General features: G+C 36.3%; 1 protein-coding gene across 12 annotated transcripts in view; it reads right to left on the bottom strand.

Moving 5' to 3' along the window:
- Nucleotides 1–4,803: 4,803 nt before the first annotated feature.
- Nucleotides 4,804–15,187, bottom strand: part of NFIA (nuclear factor I A) — a 485,231-nt gene continuing 474,847 nt past the window's right edge. For all 12 annotated transcript variants that reach the window (XM_087930007.1, XM_087930011.1, XM_087930008.1 and 9 more), the window contains one exon: nucleotides 4,804–12,901. In XM_087930007.1, the coding sequence (XP_087786133.1) occupies nucleotides 12,884–12,901 (18 nt within the window). In that variant the 3' untranslated portion in view covers nucleotides 4,804–12,883. The remainder of the gene's footprint in view (nucleotides 12,902–15,187) is intronic.

Raw genomic sequence — 15,187 nt, 5'->3', positions numbered from 1 at the left:
TACCTAGTGGTGTTTGGTGGACGGTTTATCCATGCTGCCTACTCTGATTGATTCAGCAACTCTTTTTGGAAAGCAGAAATGGATATTGGCCCTTTACCCTTTTCTTTACCACCACAAATTTCATCTCCAGTGCATTGTGGTCTGAAAAACACCTGTTTCTCTTTCTCTTCTGTTGCCTCAAATGCTCTTGTCCATGCACATTGAAATGGTTTCCTTTAGTCCAGCAGTTGACTGGATACTTTCCAAGGGAAAAAGCAAATCTCAGATGAAATGATCATTATTAATAAAGGAGAATATTTGTAACTCAGGGTTGACATGAGGGTCCTTGGTGCTCTCTGAGCTTGCTTCTTTTCTTGCAGACATTTCATTACCCAAACTAAGTAACAACATCAATGCTAGACGGAAGTATATGGTGTGGAGAGGAAGAGGAGGAGGAAGGAGGAGGAAGACTGTGGGGTCCTCAGTGTTCTCTTAGCTTGGTTGTTTTCTTACAGACATTGCACTGATGACGTTACCTTGTTTGGATAATGAAACATCTGCAAAAAAACCCAAGCAGGCTCAGAAATATTCATTGCCTTCACCTCTCAAAGTCTTAGTTATGTACCATCAGCAGTAAAGCTAGCTTAGTTTTCAGAAGGTTGTTGGGTGTGAAACAGCAGAATAATAATAAAAACAATTTTCTTTCTTTCATCTACCCAACTCCTTTTTGTCTAGCTATTTGGAGGTGTGTATAAGTCAGTTTGGAGGAGTGGTTAAGGTGGGAGACTGTGAGATTTAGTCCTGCCTTGGGCAGGAAACCATCCGGGTGACCTTGAGCCAGTCACTTTATCTCAGCCCTAGGAAGAAGGCAATGGCAAACCATGTCTGAAAAATCTTGTCAAGAAAACTAACTAACCAAATAAAGCCAGCCTCTCTTCAATTAGATATGTAAAAATAGCCAGGTAGCTAAAGGAAAGAAATTAGTACCGGGTAATAGAACATTTCCGTTTTTGCTATTTTCAAACTAGCATCCTTTTAGATAGAAGGATACATTTGAGTACCAATGTTAAAGATGAGATCCAAAAGTTATTATATCATCAATTGGCTCATAAGAAATGCATTTTACAAGTGGTGGTTCTAATTGTTGATGTATGCCTTTTCATGCTTTAATTTTGTATAAATAAGTAAACTTTATGGATAATTTGTGTGTGTGTGTGTGTATGAAATAATAAAAAGCATATATTGAACAAACGTACAAGCCAATAAAGGAGACTATTTGTAGTTCAAGGTTGAAATGAGTCTTCTTGGTTTCTTATCACGCAGATGGTTCATTACCCAAACTAGGTAACATCATCAGTGCTAGCACAGATGCCTTCTAACACTGATGCCTTTTAGTTGGGTAATGAAACAACTGTAAGAAAACAACCAACTCCAGAGAGCACCAAAGCCCCCCTAAAAATAAAACACATACTGGTGATAATTTTGATCAGCAAACAAGATGAATGCTGTGGTGATAAGAAGTGTACAAAGTAAAATCACAGTATATAATTGTATGAAGTTATCCTGGTGCCAGAAATGTCCTGATTTTAATGTAAGCAGAGATGCCCTTTCTCTCCTTTTCCAATAACTGGTTGTTGCTCTGACATTTATGTGAACTTTGCTCTACATCTACTGGAAAAGAAAAGAAAGGGGAAACATTGCTAATATTTGAGGCCTGGTGAAGTAGGACAGGAAGTTTTCTCAATTCTCTCTTTTTTTGTGAAATAAAATAAAAGCAAAGAATTGGTTCTTAATCTTGTTCGGAGGCACAACAGGATCGAAAGTGTGTCCCTGGACCCATATCTTCTGCTTTTGTCATGTGTAGTTGTTTCATATGAATATAAACAATCTATTGTATGCTTACTGAGAAATCTAATCTAATCTAATCTAATCTCATCAACCCTAGTCTACCATCTTCACTAAAAGAAAGAGTTCCTATTTGTAAACATTGCAGTTTTCTCTTCAAAGCTACCCAAATCCAAAAAGTCTATATCTATGCTGTGTAGTTCGAAAGGAAGGAAATCCAAGTGTGCTTGTTTTCAGGTATGGAGTGTTGAATGAAATTATATCTAATGGGACAGAGGGGACATCACAGAGTTTCTTCCAATTCTTAGCTGGCTTCATTCATCACAGAACAAACTGCTGAGTAAGTTCCCAGTTTTAATCTTATCTTGCTGGGCCAGTACAATTGGTTCCAATATCTGTAGCCATGGTTATCTTTACAGTGTAGCAAATTGTGGGGATGATTTGTTCCTGATTGTAAATAGAAACTATAAAATGAAACTGCAAGGATGCAAAGGGGAGGGAAGAGAATAGTGATGACCAGTTAAGGAGTTATGATGACCAGTTAAGGAGTTATAAAATCACTGTGATGCCTGGAAGTGTTGAAGATAATATAGCTAAGTATCCTGCCCAAAGCTAATAATACAGCATTAATACAGCATTATTACATTATTATTAATACAGCCACTAATACAGCATTGCTGACAGATATATCTCTACTTCTATTCTGTCACTGGTGTATGGCTATATAGCAATAGCAATAGCACTTAGACTTTTATACCACTTCACCGTGTTTTACAGCCCTCTCTAAGCAAAGTCAGCCTATTGCCCCCAACAATTTGGGTTTTCATTTTACCCACCTTGGAAGGATGGAAGGCTGAGTCAACCTTGAGCCTGGTGAGATTTGAAGTGCCAAACTGCAGGCAGCCTGCAGTCAGCAGAAGTAGCCTGCAGTACTGCACTCTAACCACTGCGCCACCATGGCTCTAATTTTCTACAGTGTGCAGCTGAGAAATTCTGCGAATTGAAGTCTACTTTTATGGAAGCAGACTTAGTTTTAGAAACAGAATAACAGAGTTGGAAAGGACCTTGGAGGTCTTCTAGTCCAATCTTTTCTTAAAAACCTCCAGTGATGGGGCACCCACATATTTCTGAAGTTTACTTTAATTTCAGATTCTATTATTCTGATATTTGACAGAATAAAACAATAATTAAACAGTGCTCACCCCTCCAAATAGGACATAGAGAATCTATTCCCATAGAGATGCCACCCTATGCTAGAATGACCTTCTGAGGTCAGAAATCTTAATTCTGGGAAGCTTCCTTGGAGAAGCATTGATGACACAGTAGGATGATTTATATTTCAAGATTGGTTCCCTTTAGTACCCATGAATTATAGCAACTAGTTCCTGATTCAGGATAAAAAGTAGTAGTAAATGGTAAACTTCCATTAGAGAAGCCTTTCTACATGTGGCAAAGAGAAATGCGAGTGATCATTTGTAAATAATGTCTATACAAATGCCAGGCCAGTGAAAGTGTTATGAATAAGATACCAAATTTGTATGGAATTAAGAGAGGGGAGGCAGATTGCAAATACTTTAACTGCCCTGATTCCAGATGGAAAGGCATTAGTTAAGCTGAAGACTGGAGGAAAAAAATCAAGGGGAGCGTTTCTTTCAGTGGAAGAAAGCTTGTTCCTATTGGCTGCCAAAGAACCAGCTGAGACAGCACAGAATTTCAATGCTTTTCATTATTCAGGCAAATGACAGCAGGGTTATTGACCAGAAATGGAAATAAAGATTTTTTTTTTTAATCCAGAAAATCTTCACGAAGGACTGACAAGAATACATCATTTTACAAAGGAAAACCACTGTTTACCTATCATGGGATATTATCCATGGTTTTGTAATCTGCAGTTTTGTGTATCTGTTCTTGGTAAATATAAATACATCATTCATGATGTAACTTTTTGTGCATCAGCAGGTTTTGGTATGTGTTTCTATTCTTTTTTTGGGGGGGTTTATTTGTCGAAGCATGCATCTACCCTCACTCCCACATTTCCAAGTGATTATAGTAACACTCTCACCTTGTATTTTTTTTCTACCCATTACTTCCTTTGCATACAAATACACAATAAAATACAGTGGGAGAGAATATCTAAGGTGGCCAAGGCACCAGATCCTTTTTTCTGTTTTTTCCCCGTTTTTGTGTGTGTGTGAATTTGGATTGTTTTTCATTTTTCATTCTTCACAGCTCAGGCACCTAATTCCCCCATGCTTCCAGGTCTTACCCTACGTTTCTGCTGTCCACTAGAATGTTCTATATTTTGGTGTATAGTAGAATGTATCTAAATCTACCGGTATGCAAGTAACTTTTCAGAATCCAAGAATTTGCCTCAGTATTGTAGATTGTATCTTGAGATAAAATGTATCCAATTTTCTGAACTTGAATTAATTGTACCTAACAACATTTGGGAGGTGAATGTGTGTTTTTGCTTTTGAGACATTCCTAATTGCATTCTATTTAGGTAGTGAAGAGTTCTTAATGCTGTAAGGCAGATATTGTAGAAGAAGAGCCATGTTAGTCTATGGGGGCAAAAAATCAGGAATCTGGTTGCATTTTTTGTGACCGACACATTTAATTAAAAGGCATATGCTTTTGAGAGCTGCAGTTTACTTCATTAGATATACTGAATGGTTAAGCTGATGTAGAATTTCCATCCTTCTGTACCCATTCTGTGTCACAAAAGGTGCTACCCTGATATTTTTGCTGTATGGTAAAGTCCCTGGATCTGCCATTTTGTTACAGCCAGAATCAGATAAAAAGACTAAGATATATTTGTCTGAAGTGACAATGATCTAACAATACTCTAAGTGTTTTGTCTCATCACAATATCCTAAACTAGTTTTAGGCTACAGTATTATACGCTCAGCTGGTCATAATTCTGCATATATAACAAATATAGTTGCATGCATATCATAAACTAAAGAACAACAAAGCCTGTTAGCATTAGCAATTTTTTATTTTCCTTTTTTGTTGCATAGGAAATGCAGTACTTGCTTCCAGTAATTGTATTGTAATGTGAGAGGGTGGTAGTACTAATGGTTGAATACAAGAGTTAAACTAAACCACACCAGCTCAAAAAAATTCTGCAGATTTAGTTGAAAAGAATGGATGCCCACAGTGATTCTCAACCAATTTCAAATTTTCACAGAACACAGTAAACCTAAAATGGTAACTATGAGGATCAATACAAAGATACTAGAGGCACAAGGGACCCGATTCATAAAAAAGTGGAAACACAGGGATATTAAAACAAGGATTAAGTGAATTTGCAGCAAATTTTCACGCGAGAATGCATTGTTACATAAGACAAGAAAAATCAAATCGAATATTTGATTGTTAGACCTGAGTAAGTGGACTTGTGAATGGCTAACTGTGCAAAGAAGCCAAGGGCAGGTATTATATCATAGGTATTCTTATTTGCTGAATATTCCCACTACCATATTTTGTAAGCCTGGGGAAAAAAAACCTGCTTAAACCTTTTGGATGCCTTTTTCCAACAGAATGTGAAGGATTTGCCTTCTTAGATCCGTTACTCTGTTCCACATTTGTTCTCTCCAAAATCACATAGACCAGGGGTGTCAAACTTGATTTCATTGAGGGCTGCATCACGGTTGTGGATGCTGAGTGGGTGTGGTCAGGGTGGGCATGGCCAGGATGGGTGTGGCCAGCTCAATGTCCTGCAGTCCTCTGCCAGCAAAAATGGAGTTCGGGCTCTGTTTTCGCTGACAGAGGCACCACAGGCTGATCTTTCGCTGTTTCCAGGGTGCCCTGTGGGCCAGATCTAAGCACCCTATGGACTGGATCTGGCCCGCAGGCCTTGACATAGACTCTTTCCTCAAACTTGAATGGCTATTCCCACCCTATGGCCAGCTCTCTTATCTATGCTAATCCCATTCCTTAGATCTGGACTCTTCCTGATTTCTTCCTTTCTTTTGGAAGGGAAAAAAAAAGGATTCATCCAAAGCATGAGTGAATCAAGATTGAGAACACCAACAATTTAGTTTGGGGGGTAGCTAACTTTGGGGGGGGGGGAGGTGTCAGAGGATACTTTTGTTGTCTTCGAAATATACCCTGATCGCTCTGGCAGGATATCTCATTAAATGGTCTTGTGCATTCACAAAAGATCTGCAACACTAGCAAAGCCAGTCATTAAACTCTCATGAACCAACAAGAGGCCAACAACTGAGTTTGGACCTGTCATCCTTTTTCAAGCTACACTATTGAATCCTAGAAAAACTGGGTAGATCTGTCCTTATTTCCTCAACGTGTTATGGGTTCTGACTGGGCCAAAGGAGCTTCCTTGTCAATTAATGTCATGCCAAGAGCAAAGGGCTTGGTTTTGCAGCATGCCTGCTTCCCATTAATGCTGATTCTTTTTTTTACCCTAGGTTTAAAAAATATATTTTTTAAAAAAATAAATAAAATCAGGAAATTTAGGATGGGTGCAAAGAGAGAGGTTGCCTAGCATGGATCAAATGAAACACCTCCGACATTGCATTAGACAATGTTATGGGAAAAATAACAAACTCTCTGCAAAATCTTGCCTTTTTTCTTTACCCAATGGAACGCTACTTTGCTCTGTGGAACAGTTCTCCTATCCAGTCTAGAGCGCTGTAAAAATGCTCTCCTTAAATCCTTATAATCTCATATTTTCCCTTGTCCATGTCCTACACCTTTAATATTTTCAACATAGGAGAATCAAGATTTGCTCTGGCTTTCTGCAATGCCCTGACAGCCTTCAAATAAAAGCAGTATGCTGAATAAACATCTTGGAAAGGAAAAGAAAGCTATACCATTTGGAGTGGGAGGAAAAAAACACCTCCCAACCTGAAAACCAAAATCCTATGTTAATTCCTGGAGACCACTCATGAATCAGGTCCAAAGTTTATACAGAATTTTGACAAAAAGAAAAAGAGAGAGAGAAGGAAAAAAAACCAGCAGAGTACAGAAACTAAATAGCCATTTGAGGTTTGGTTTTACAGTTCTTACACATTTCTGTTAAATGAGGAGGTCTGGTGTGAAACAGGGTCAAGCAGGGGTACCTGGTTTAAACACTGTCCATTAGGAAAACACTTTCAATGTCAGTTCCAAGTTTGAGAATTGTCGCTTCCACTGAAGTCTTATGTCTGATTTTTTTTTCTTCTGAGATAAGCGTTTAGAGTTCTTAGGCTGCTTAAGCAAAGAAAAGATACCACCAGGCATGGATTTCAAACCCCATACCTGCCCTCAAGAGTGAAGAATGCCCCCCACAAATAATACTGAATTGAATTTTAAGTTAAATGTGTATTTCCAAAATGCTGAAAACACCCAAAATCAAGAAAAAACAGAATTGTGTTCTCAGTGAAATATTTTTAACTTATCTGACAAGAACCAAATCAGAGGGGAAAAAAAAGACTAACATAACTTTGAGTAATATTCATACAGCTCACTAAGCATTATGGAATAGCATGCATTAATATTGTTTGGTTATTTTACATCACCTATATCAGAAGGTTCTGACAGACAGCGAAGGCTACTGGTGTAGAAAAATCTTACTTCAGAAGAGCAATATAATACAGATTTCACAGGCACTACATTTTTAATATATCAGGTATTATGCTGGTTTTCTTATATTTCTTTCTGTCCTAAAGCTGGCATTTATAATAATGACCAAAAAGGCAAGGATTGAAGTAAACGGAAAGTAGATACCAAGGTTGATATATTTCTTTTTTTTTTTTTCAGATTTATATTAGTGCATAGTTCTCATGCAGATAAACACTGCTATGCATTTACATTGTTGGAAAGCAGAGTGAATTGAGCCCAAGTTGTCACATTTTTGTAAATCATTTTGCCAGTCTGTAATAGCACCATGTAATGGATTTGCATTAAACTTTAAATTGATTTCAGAATTGGTGACACAGTATTCACTACAGTTAAGTGCTATGGAATAGCTTCAATGTTACCTGCTATATATCAAAGCAATTTTCATCCCACTGTTTTTTTTTAATTGGAAAAAATAAAAGGGAAATGGTACTCAATACTAATTAGACTATTGCACAGCCTTGGACTTGATGATGGCATAGCCGGGTTTTACTGTCCAACAGTAATACATGCATTGACTTCAAGACAAAATTGGCTTTGTAAGCTTGAATTTAATGGAAACCTTGCCTGGTAGGCAGAGTTTATTTCATGAGATTCTCCCCAATAGGTTGTATGAAAGATGAGTTTCTTTTAGTGCCATTGAAGCTCTCCTTACATTTTCATCCCCATTGTGGTTTGCAATGTTTGTTCTATGGAGGCCTTCTACCAAAGTAAAACCATAAAAAGATATTTCCAGAGACACAATGCAAAGAATAATATTGACATTTGTTTTTTTTTAAAAATCACAAGGGAAAAAAGGATCAGTCTTATGCCATGTATTTGGATGGTGTTTGTTTTTCACCTTTTCTCTCATGTGTATGTGCACAGTAAATTTAATACTGTTACTACAAAACTGCAAACTATATGGAACAAAGAGAAGACATTGAAAAAAAGTAGGTAGAGAGATTTTTGCATATTCCTCTGGGCTGACTGAATTCTGCAGAGATGAAAAAAACAGTTCTATTCTTTACTTGTCAACTTGAAAGAGGAGGCTGGGGATCCTCTTACAGAAAAGGTATGCCCATGGCTAGTGCTCTTCTCAAATCAAGATTTTCCAGCCACTTTTGTCTCTACATCTTATCTTCATGAGCAAACATGGTCACTGACTATGCTATCCTGGGATAACAGGAACCATAGTCCTGCACTCTTGGAGAACATCAGGTTGGGAAAGATTGCATCTATATATATATATATATATCACAATGAATAAATAATGCAATATCTCTGGGGTGTGCAGGATGACAATAAGCTAAGCCCTAGTTTGGAAAGGGATCAAGAGAATAAAACTTCTGATAGTCAAGTCAATTCAATGAAAGAACTGCTGTTTCTATTTGGGATAAGGAAGTAAAAGGGGTTGGTGTTGGACATCTGGTCATTTTGAAAGAATGACTTGGGCAGAAAAGCTGTTTGTGCAAAGAATAAAAAGCAGTTTTGAATTGGGCAATGGGTATGTTAATCTGATTCTGCAGTGTGTGATCCAGGATTACTTTTCTATTAAGGGCTGCACACCCCATGCAGTTGTCTCCCTTCAGATCTACATTTTCCACTCTGCTTTGAGGAATAAAACTCTGTTCTCCACACCTGAACAGATTCAAACTGCTATTATTGCATGACAATAAGATGAAACAAATGTTAATTTAGTGTGTTTAATACGTTACAGCTTCTGTTGGTAAACACCCTTGATCGCATACCTAATGTTAAAAGCCTTTAAAAACAATTTGTTTCGTGTGATTCCAATCAGAATTCCCTAACTTTACCACCTTCAAACTTAACATGATAAAACACCTTCAAAAATACAGCATATCTGTAATGTCCATTTACAATGGTTTTTCAGTAGCCTATACTTCTCAAGCATAGGAATATGCTATACTATTGAGAGAAGGAAAAAACTGTATTTAAATACATACAAAAAAGGAAACAGGAAAGTTTTTAACTTAAATCCAGTTCCCAAAGGGAAAAAAAAAAGCAATTCTATGAATGCTGCCTTTATAACGAACAATCAGAATTTCACTAAGCTAATTTGACAGAAATTTTCCTTATTTAAACAACATTACAAAAGTCCTGCATTATAAAATAGGGTAGAATAAATCAGTGTAATCAATAAAACTATACAACATACATATTACATAGCTTCTGAGTGGGCAGCTTTGATTCTCTCTGTTTCTGGCCATGACTATCACATGCTTACTAAAAACAACTAACTGCCCAAACTATTGCTTAGTTTGCTTTGTTTCTTTTTTTTTCTTTTTAAAAAAGGGTGCAATTTTGTTGTATATACAACCAATTTACTGGTAATACCTTGGCTTAGAGCAAGGTTCTGACAAAATGTTTGTCTAGGCTTTTTTTCCCCCCTTCACTGTGAAGCACTGAAAGCTGCTAATTTTTTTTATTTTTAGTGCACATATGTCTTAATAAGGTAATGCCCTGCTAAGTGCTATAGGGAAGGCAAAAGATGCTGGCTAGTGGATGTGATACCATAATAATACTAACAATCACACAATACAACAGAGCAAATGACTACTCAACCACTTATTTGACATATATGAAAATCCAAAACATTTTTTTTCCTTAAATAGAGAATAACCAGTAAACAATTTTTCAGAACTTGGAAGTTTAAAAACGTGCATATAAAAATGGGCATTTCATACTTTTTATTGAATGTGATTTGATTGCAATCTGCTAATAAAAATGAGTGTGGGATTTGAAGAAAACAGTAGGTTTTTTTTTTTTTTAAGGCTTGCTTGTGAAAGGAAGAATTGAAAAACGAAAACTGCTTGAAGCAGGGTCCAGCTTAGTGCTTCACAGTTTGACTGCTTCTCTAAGAAGAGCCCTTCCTGCGTGTGCATTCAAAAATCACACACAAAAAAGTACAAAGACAAACACCTAAAACACGCTGCTTCAAGTGCAGCACCGACTTTGGTCAAATTAAAAAAAAAGACTCGAAAGAAAAATTAAGAATTGCTAAGCTTTTCTTCTACACGATATAAGCAGGTATTGCATATTTTCATATATCTGGGAAAAAAAATAATAAAAATAAAAACGAACAAAAGGAAGACTCCAAGGAAAATGTAAAATGCAGCCACATCAAAAATACTGATATACTCTAGCATCTACAGATATCAGAATAGCACTGCCACTGACCGTACAGGACAAGAAAACACTACCCCTATCTGTGAAACAACTAACATTCTACTGTATTCTAAGATGCTGAAACTGACAATGGTGGACATAAAAGTCACATTTACAAAAAAGTGTCTCCAAATGCTTGACTAGGGGAAAAAAAATAACCCTTTCAATAGAGGAACATGTGCAACAATTCCACAAATAATCGCTATCCAGGGCAAGGCACATTGATATGGAATTATTATTATTATTATTTTGTTTCGTGCAAATCAAGAAAACAAAACAAAACAAAAAAATAGTTTTAGGGAAAAGATGAGGAGCAAAGTGTCTTCCCAAGAAATTCAGTTTACTTGATTGTATAGGACAGTAGTAGAAACCCTTCTGAAGGGCCGAACAAACATAGTTTAAAGGCAAGTGCCTGGATTAGGGATTACAATATTGTGTCTTAATGCACTCTACTTTACCCTACATTAACTATATAAAAATTAGTTACTAACACTAGAACATGCAGAGACTTTCTCTGATTAGCTAGATTTGCCAACCAGAACGTATATATATGTATAATATAGGAAACCTTCTTAAAGTTGCATGGAAAGCAAAGGGGTGCTCCGCTGTCTGAGAGAAAAAAAAAAATCACTTGCATTTTTTTTGCTGTTTTTTTGCTGTTTTTTTTTTTCATTTTTTTTTTACATAAGATACAGGACATTTGGGGTCCAAACTTTTTTTTTTTTAAGCAAGTGCCCTCACTTTGAACTGGCATAAAATATAAATCCATATTTTGCTTTTCTACTGATGCCTTTGCAGTCCAGAAAGAAAAGAAAAGAAAAGAAACAGCCAGTTCAGGGACACAAGAGGCATTTTAGTTTCTGGACAGCTGTCTCTCTTATTATATTAAGGACTGCAATCCAATGCAGGCTACAAAATGCTTAAAGCTACCTTTTAAGCATGTCTTCCTCTGCATTAAATTGTGGCCGCGATATTTTAAGAAGTGATATACCCTATATTGCCGGAAACATGTATGATTTGTCAGAATTGTCATACTCTATTATAATTGACTTTAGCTTATATAATGAATAGATATTATGATTTAATTTTAATTATGTGCTTTGATAACAGAAAATAATTAGCATTTAATGAAGATAACATATTGTGGTAAAAGCACCATTAAATTTTGTGTGTGAACGTTTTAAATTTCCTTCAGTTTTAAAGGGATACAAGTTTAACAATAAAAAACATAAAAAGCAAAAATAGCTCCCCCCCTTTTTTTTCTTGCAAGGCTGTTTTTTACCCCAATAATTTAGAGTCCTGGGGTGGAAGGACTTGGAAAACAAAAATAGAATTTTCAACAATCTCTATCTTACAAAGATATTTAGCTATCCAATGAAATTGCACTTTTCTCAATTCAAAATTCGATTGTTTTGATTGATTCCTGTCAGTTTCTATCAAAACAGACCAACTTCCCATTTCCATATGAATTTTATGTCATTGTTGAAAATTGTCAAAAATGTTTCATGTTAAGTGCAGCATTTAATTTTTTTTTCTTTTTTGTTTGACCTGTAGTAGGTTGATGGTTTATATTTCTTTGCCACTTGTGTGGAAAACCAACCTGTCAATAACCATCTTATGATTCGTGTCATATATTGAATTGCTGATTGCAAAATTTTAAAAAAAATCCTGATATGTTACAGAAAAAATCATGCCCACGACTGTCTTGTAAGCTCCATACTGAAGAACTCAGCTATATGCTATATATATAGCTATACTATAAAGTTATTTATGTGTAGCTCTTCGGATCTCTCAGTAAGTCTCACACTTGGATGGGAAATTAATCAGTAAAAAATACTGTAAAACAGTTAGGTGCTATATGGAAAGGGTTACAATAGCAAGTCAGTAAGTAGTCAGCAGGCTCGCTCTGCTACCCAATGTCCCTAATTCTTATACTACCACTTGAAACACTTCAAAAATATGAAGCTCAAACATTTCCAGCACCATATGAGAAATTACGTCGGTCACTAAGGTGTTCTTTTAAAAAAAACTCAAACCAAACCAAAACCCCAAGCCTCAAACTCCCTCCCCCCACCACAATATTACGGCCTTTGATGCTCAATCATAGCGTTTGCCGTCTCTGAGTAAGAGCAGTTGTTTGCTGTCAATCTCTGTCTGCTCCCCTTCCATGGACGTGAAGTAACAACACTGTTTTGTGGCTGCTTCCATGTTACAGAGTTGGGATGGGGGACAGGTGGTCTGTCTGCTGGATGGTGGGAAGCCGTGAGTTTTATCCCAGGTACCAGGACTGCAAAGAAGACAAAGGGAAGCAGAATTATTGGTCTGCGAGACAATTCTAACATAAATTCATTGACATAGATAAAAACTCTGCAAAAAGAAAACCAGGAATCATTAATTTCACTATTTCCGTACTCGAATGTGAGACAGATCAAGTTAGATTAAAACAGTGCACCCTTATTCTCTTATTTATCGGTATAATTCACTGACAATTGGGAAATGAACAATATTGAATGGACATACCAATATGAATGTATGTAATATGACAGCACAGGGAATACTAAGTAACTGCATGCTCACAACTCATTAAAAAGGGCTAAAAGAAGAAATAAAGGGCCTTAAGTGGAGGGGATAAAGGAACGCAAGAATACCTAGTTTTTGCAGTAGTTTCCCATTGTTAGAAATTTGTCAAATTGTTAATATCATCACAAACTTGGTAATTATGGCTTGACATAATTGACTAATAGGAATATTTATATTCCTAAATATACATCCTTGACATTTTTCATCAGCGTCTAAACATAACTATATGTTCTTACAGCGGTAATCAAGGTTCACATTTATTTAGGATGCAGTTTGACCAAAAATATTATTTAAGTAGGCATTGCATTTATTTTCTTATAATTATAATAAACATTGATTGCTAAAACAGTTCAAGACTAATATCCAGTTATAACCATGTGAAGGCACAGCCACTCTGCCTTGGCTAATGTCTATTCTAATCTATAGCCATCCAGAGTCACCTGGTAGAGAGATGGCAGCATAGAAATTTAATAAATAAATATAAAATAAATAAATGAAATATTGTAGAAAAAGAAAGTATTTTGCAATACAAATTTCAACGTTAATGATCTGGTTAATATATACCTTTTGCACTGAAAGCAGAGGTGGTATTCAGCAGGTTCTGACCAGTTCTGGAGAACTGGTAGTGGAAATTTTGAGTAGTTCAGGGAACTGGCAAATACTACCTCTGACTGGCCCCATCCTGCCTCCATCTATTCTCTGCCCCCTGAGTCCCAGCTGATCAGCTAGGTCTTCTTTTGTTTCCCTCCACAGGAGAAGGGAGCTGGAAAGCAGGTTAGTGGGATGGAGAGGAAATGGGATTTTGCAATAACCTTTTCCCAAGAATGGGGAAGGAATGGAGATTTTACATTATCCTTCCCCTGGAGTAGGGTGGGAATGGAGATTTTACAGTATCCTTCCCCAGCCACCTCCACCAAGTCACGCCCACCAAGCCATGTCACGCCCACCAAGCCATGCTCATGGAACTGGTAGTAAAAATTTTTGAGTCCTGCCACTGACTGAAAGTCTATGAAACAAAAGGTGCAGAATTGTGTAAAACATCTTAAACTCAAACTTCAATTTAAAACATGAAAGATAAGTCCAAATTAAGAAACAATTGTTGATCTATACTAAATCTATGATAGAAATAAAAAAGGTCTGATAAAATCAATTGTTCTATTACAGTAAACAAAAAGAATTATGCCATAGTATAAAATATAATTCTTAAGTTCAGAATAGGCTTTAGTCTCAATAGCTTCATTATAAGACATACAGGTTTATTTCAAATATGTACTGATGCTGTTAATGTTTATTCATGAATGAGAATCTAATGATCTTGTCATGAATTATGAAATTATACATTTTAAAATAACAAGGATATAGAAAGTTTTGAGAGGGATTTTATAATTTTGAGACTTCCATTACTTTGGAACCAGCTGATCTGGGATAGTTTCACATTCATTGAAGAATATCTTTCAGAATAGAAAAAAATAGGTGATGAATGGTGGCTTACCAATAGCTAGAACTCTGTTGCATTTAAAAGTCTCTTGTTGGCTACAATAGTGACAAGGGTAACATGCCAGCAAATGTGCAAATAAATGCTTTCCCCAATAGCAATAATCATAACTGCCTGCTGTTGCAGTAAACAAAGTGAAGAAGGGCACCGTAAAATTTGTAAACAGTGTAAATATGGTTCCAAATAGGAACAGGATGTGAAAGAGAGTGATTTTGTCTTTAATCCAGGAGCTAGAAGGCATGATGAAAAAAAAAAAAAAGAATTTTTACCAATGGGAATATAAACCATTGTTAACTTCTGCGGAGCTTCATGGATTCAAAAAGGGAACGGAGGGAACAGTTATACTCTGGTTTCAAATAAACTGGTGTATAATCAGAAATAAATTGAATCAGCTTCAAACATCAGCTGACATACAAATCCAGAGCTGATACTGAACTTCTTCAAAGTCCTGGTGAAGATATATCCTTGAGAATTGCAGTGATGGATGGGAAAAATGAG

The sequence above is a fragment of the Pseudonaja textilis genome, chromosome 3 (genome assembly GCF_049901715.1).
Source record: "Pseudonaja textilis isolate UNSWEBS1 chromosome 3, rPseTex1.2, whole genome shotgun sequence".
NCBI classification, from domain to species: Eukaryota; Metazoa; Chordata; class Lepidosauria; order Squamata; family Elapidae; genus Pseudonaja; species Pseudonaja textilis.
The sequence above is the reverse complement of the archived record's forward strand: the minus strand, read 5'-3'. Positions and strand labels throughout refer to the sequence as shown.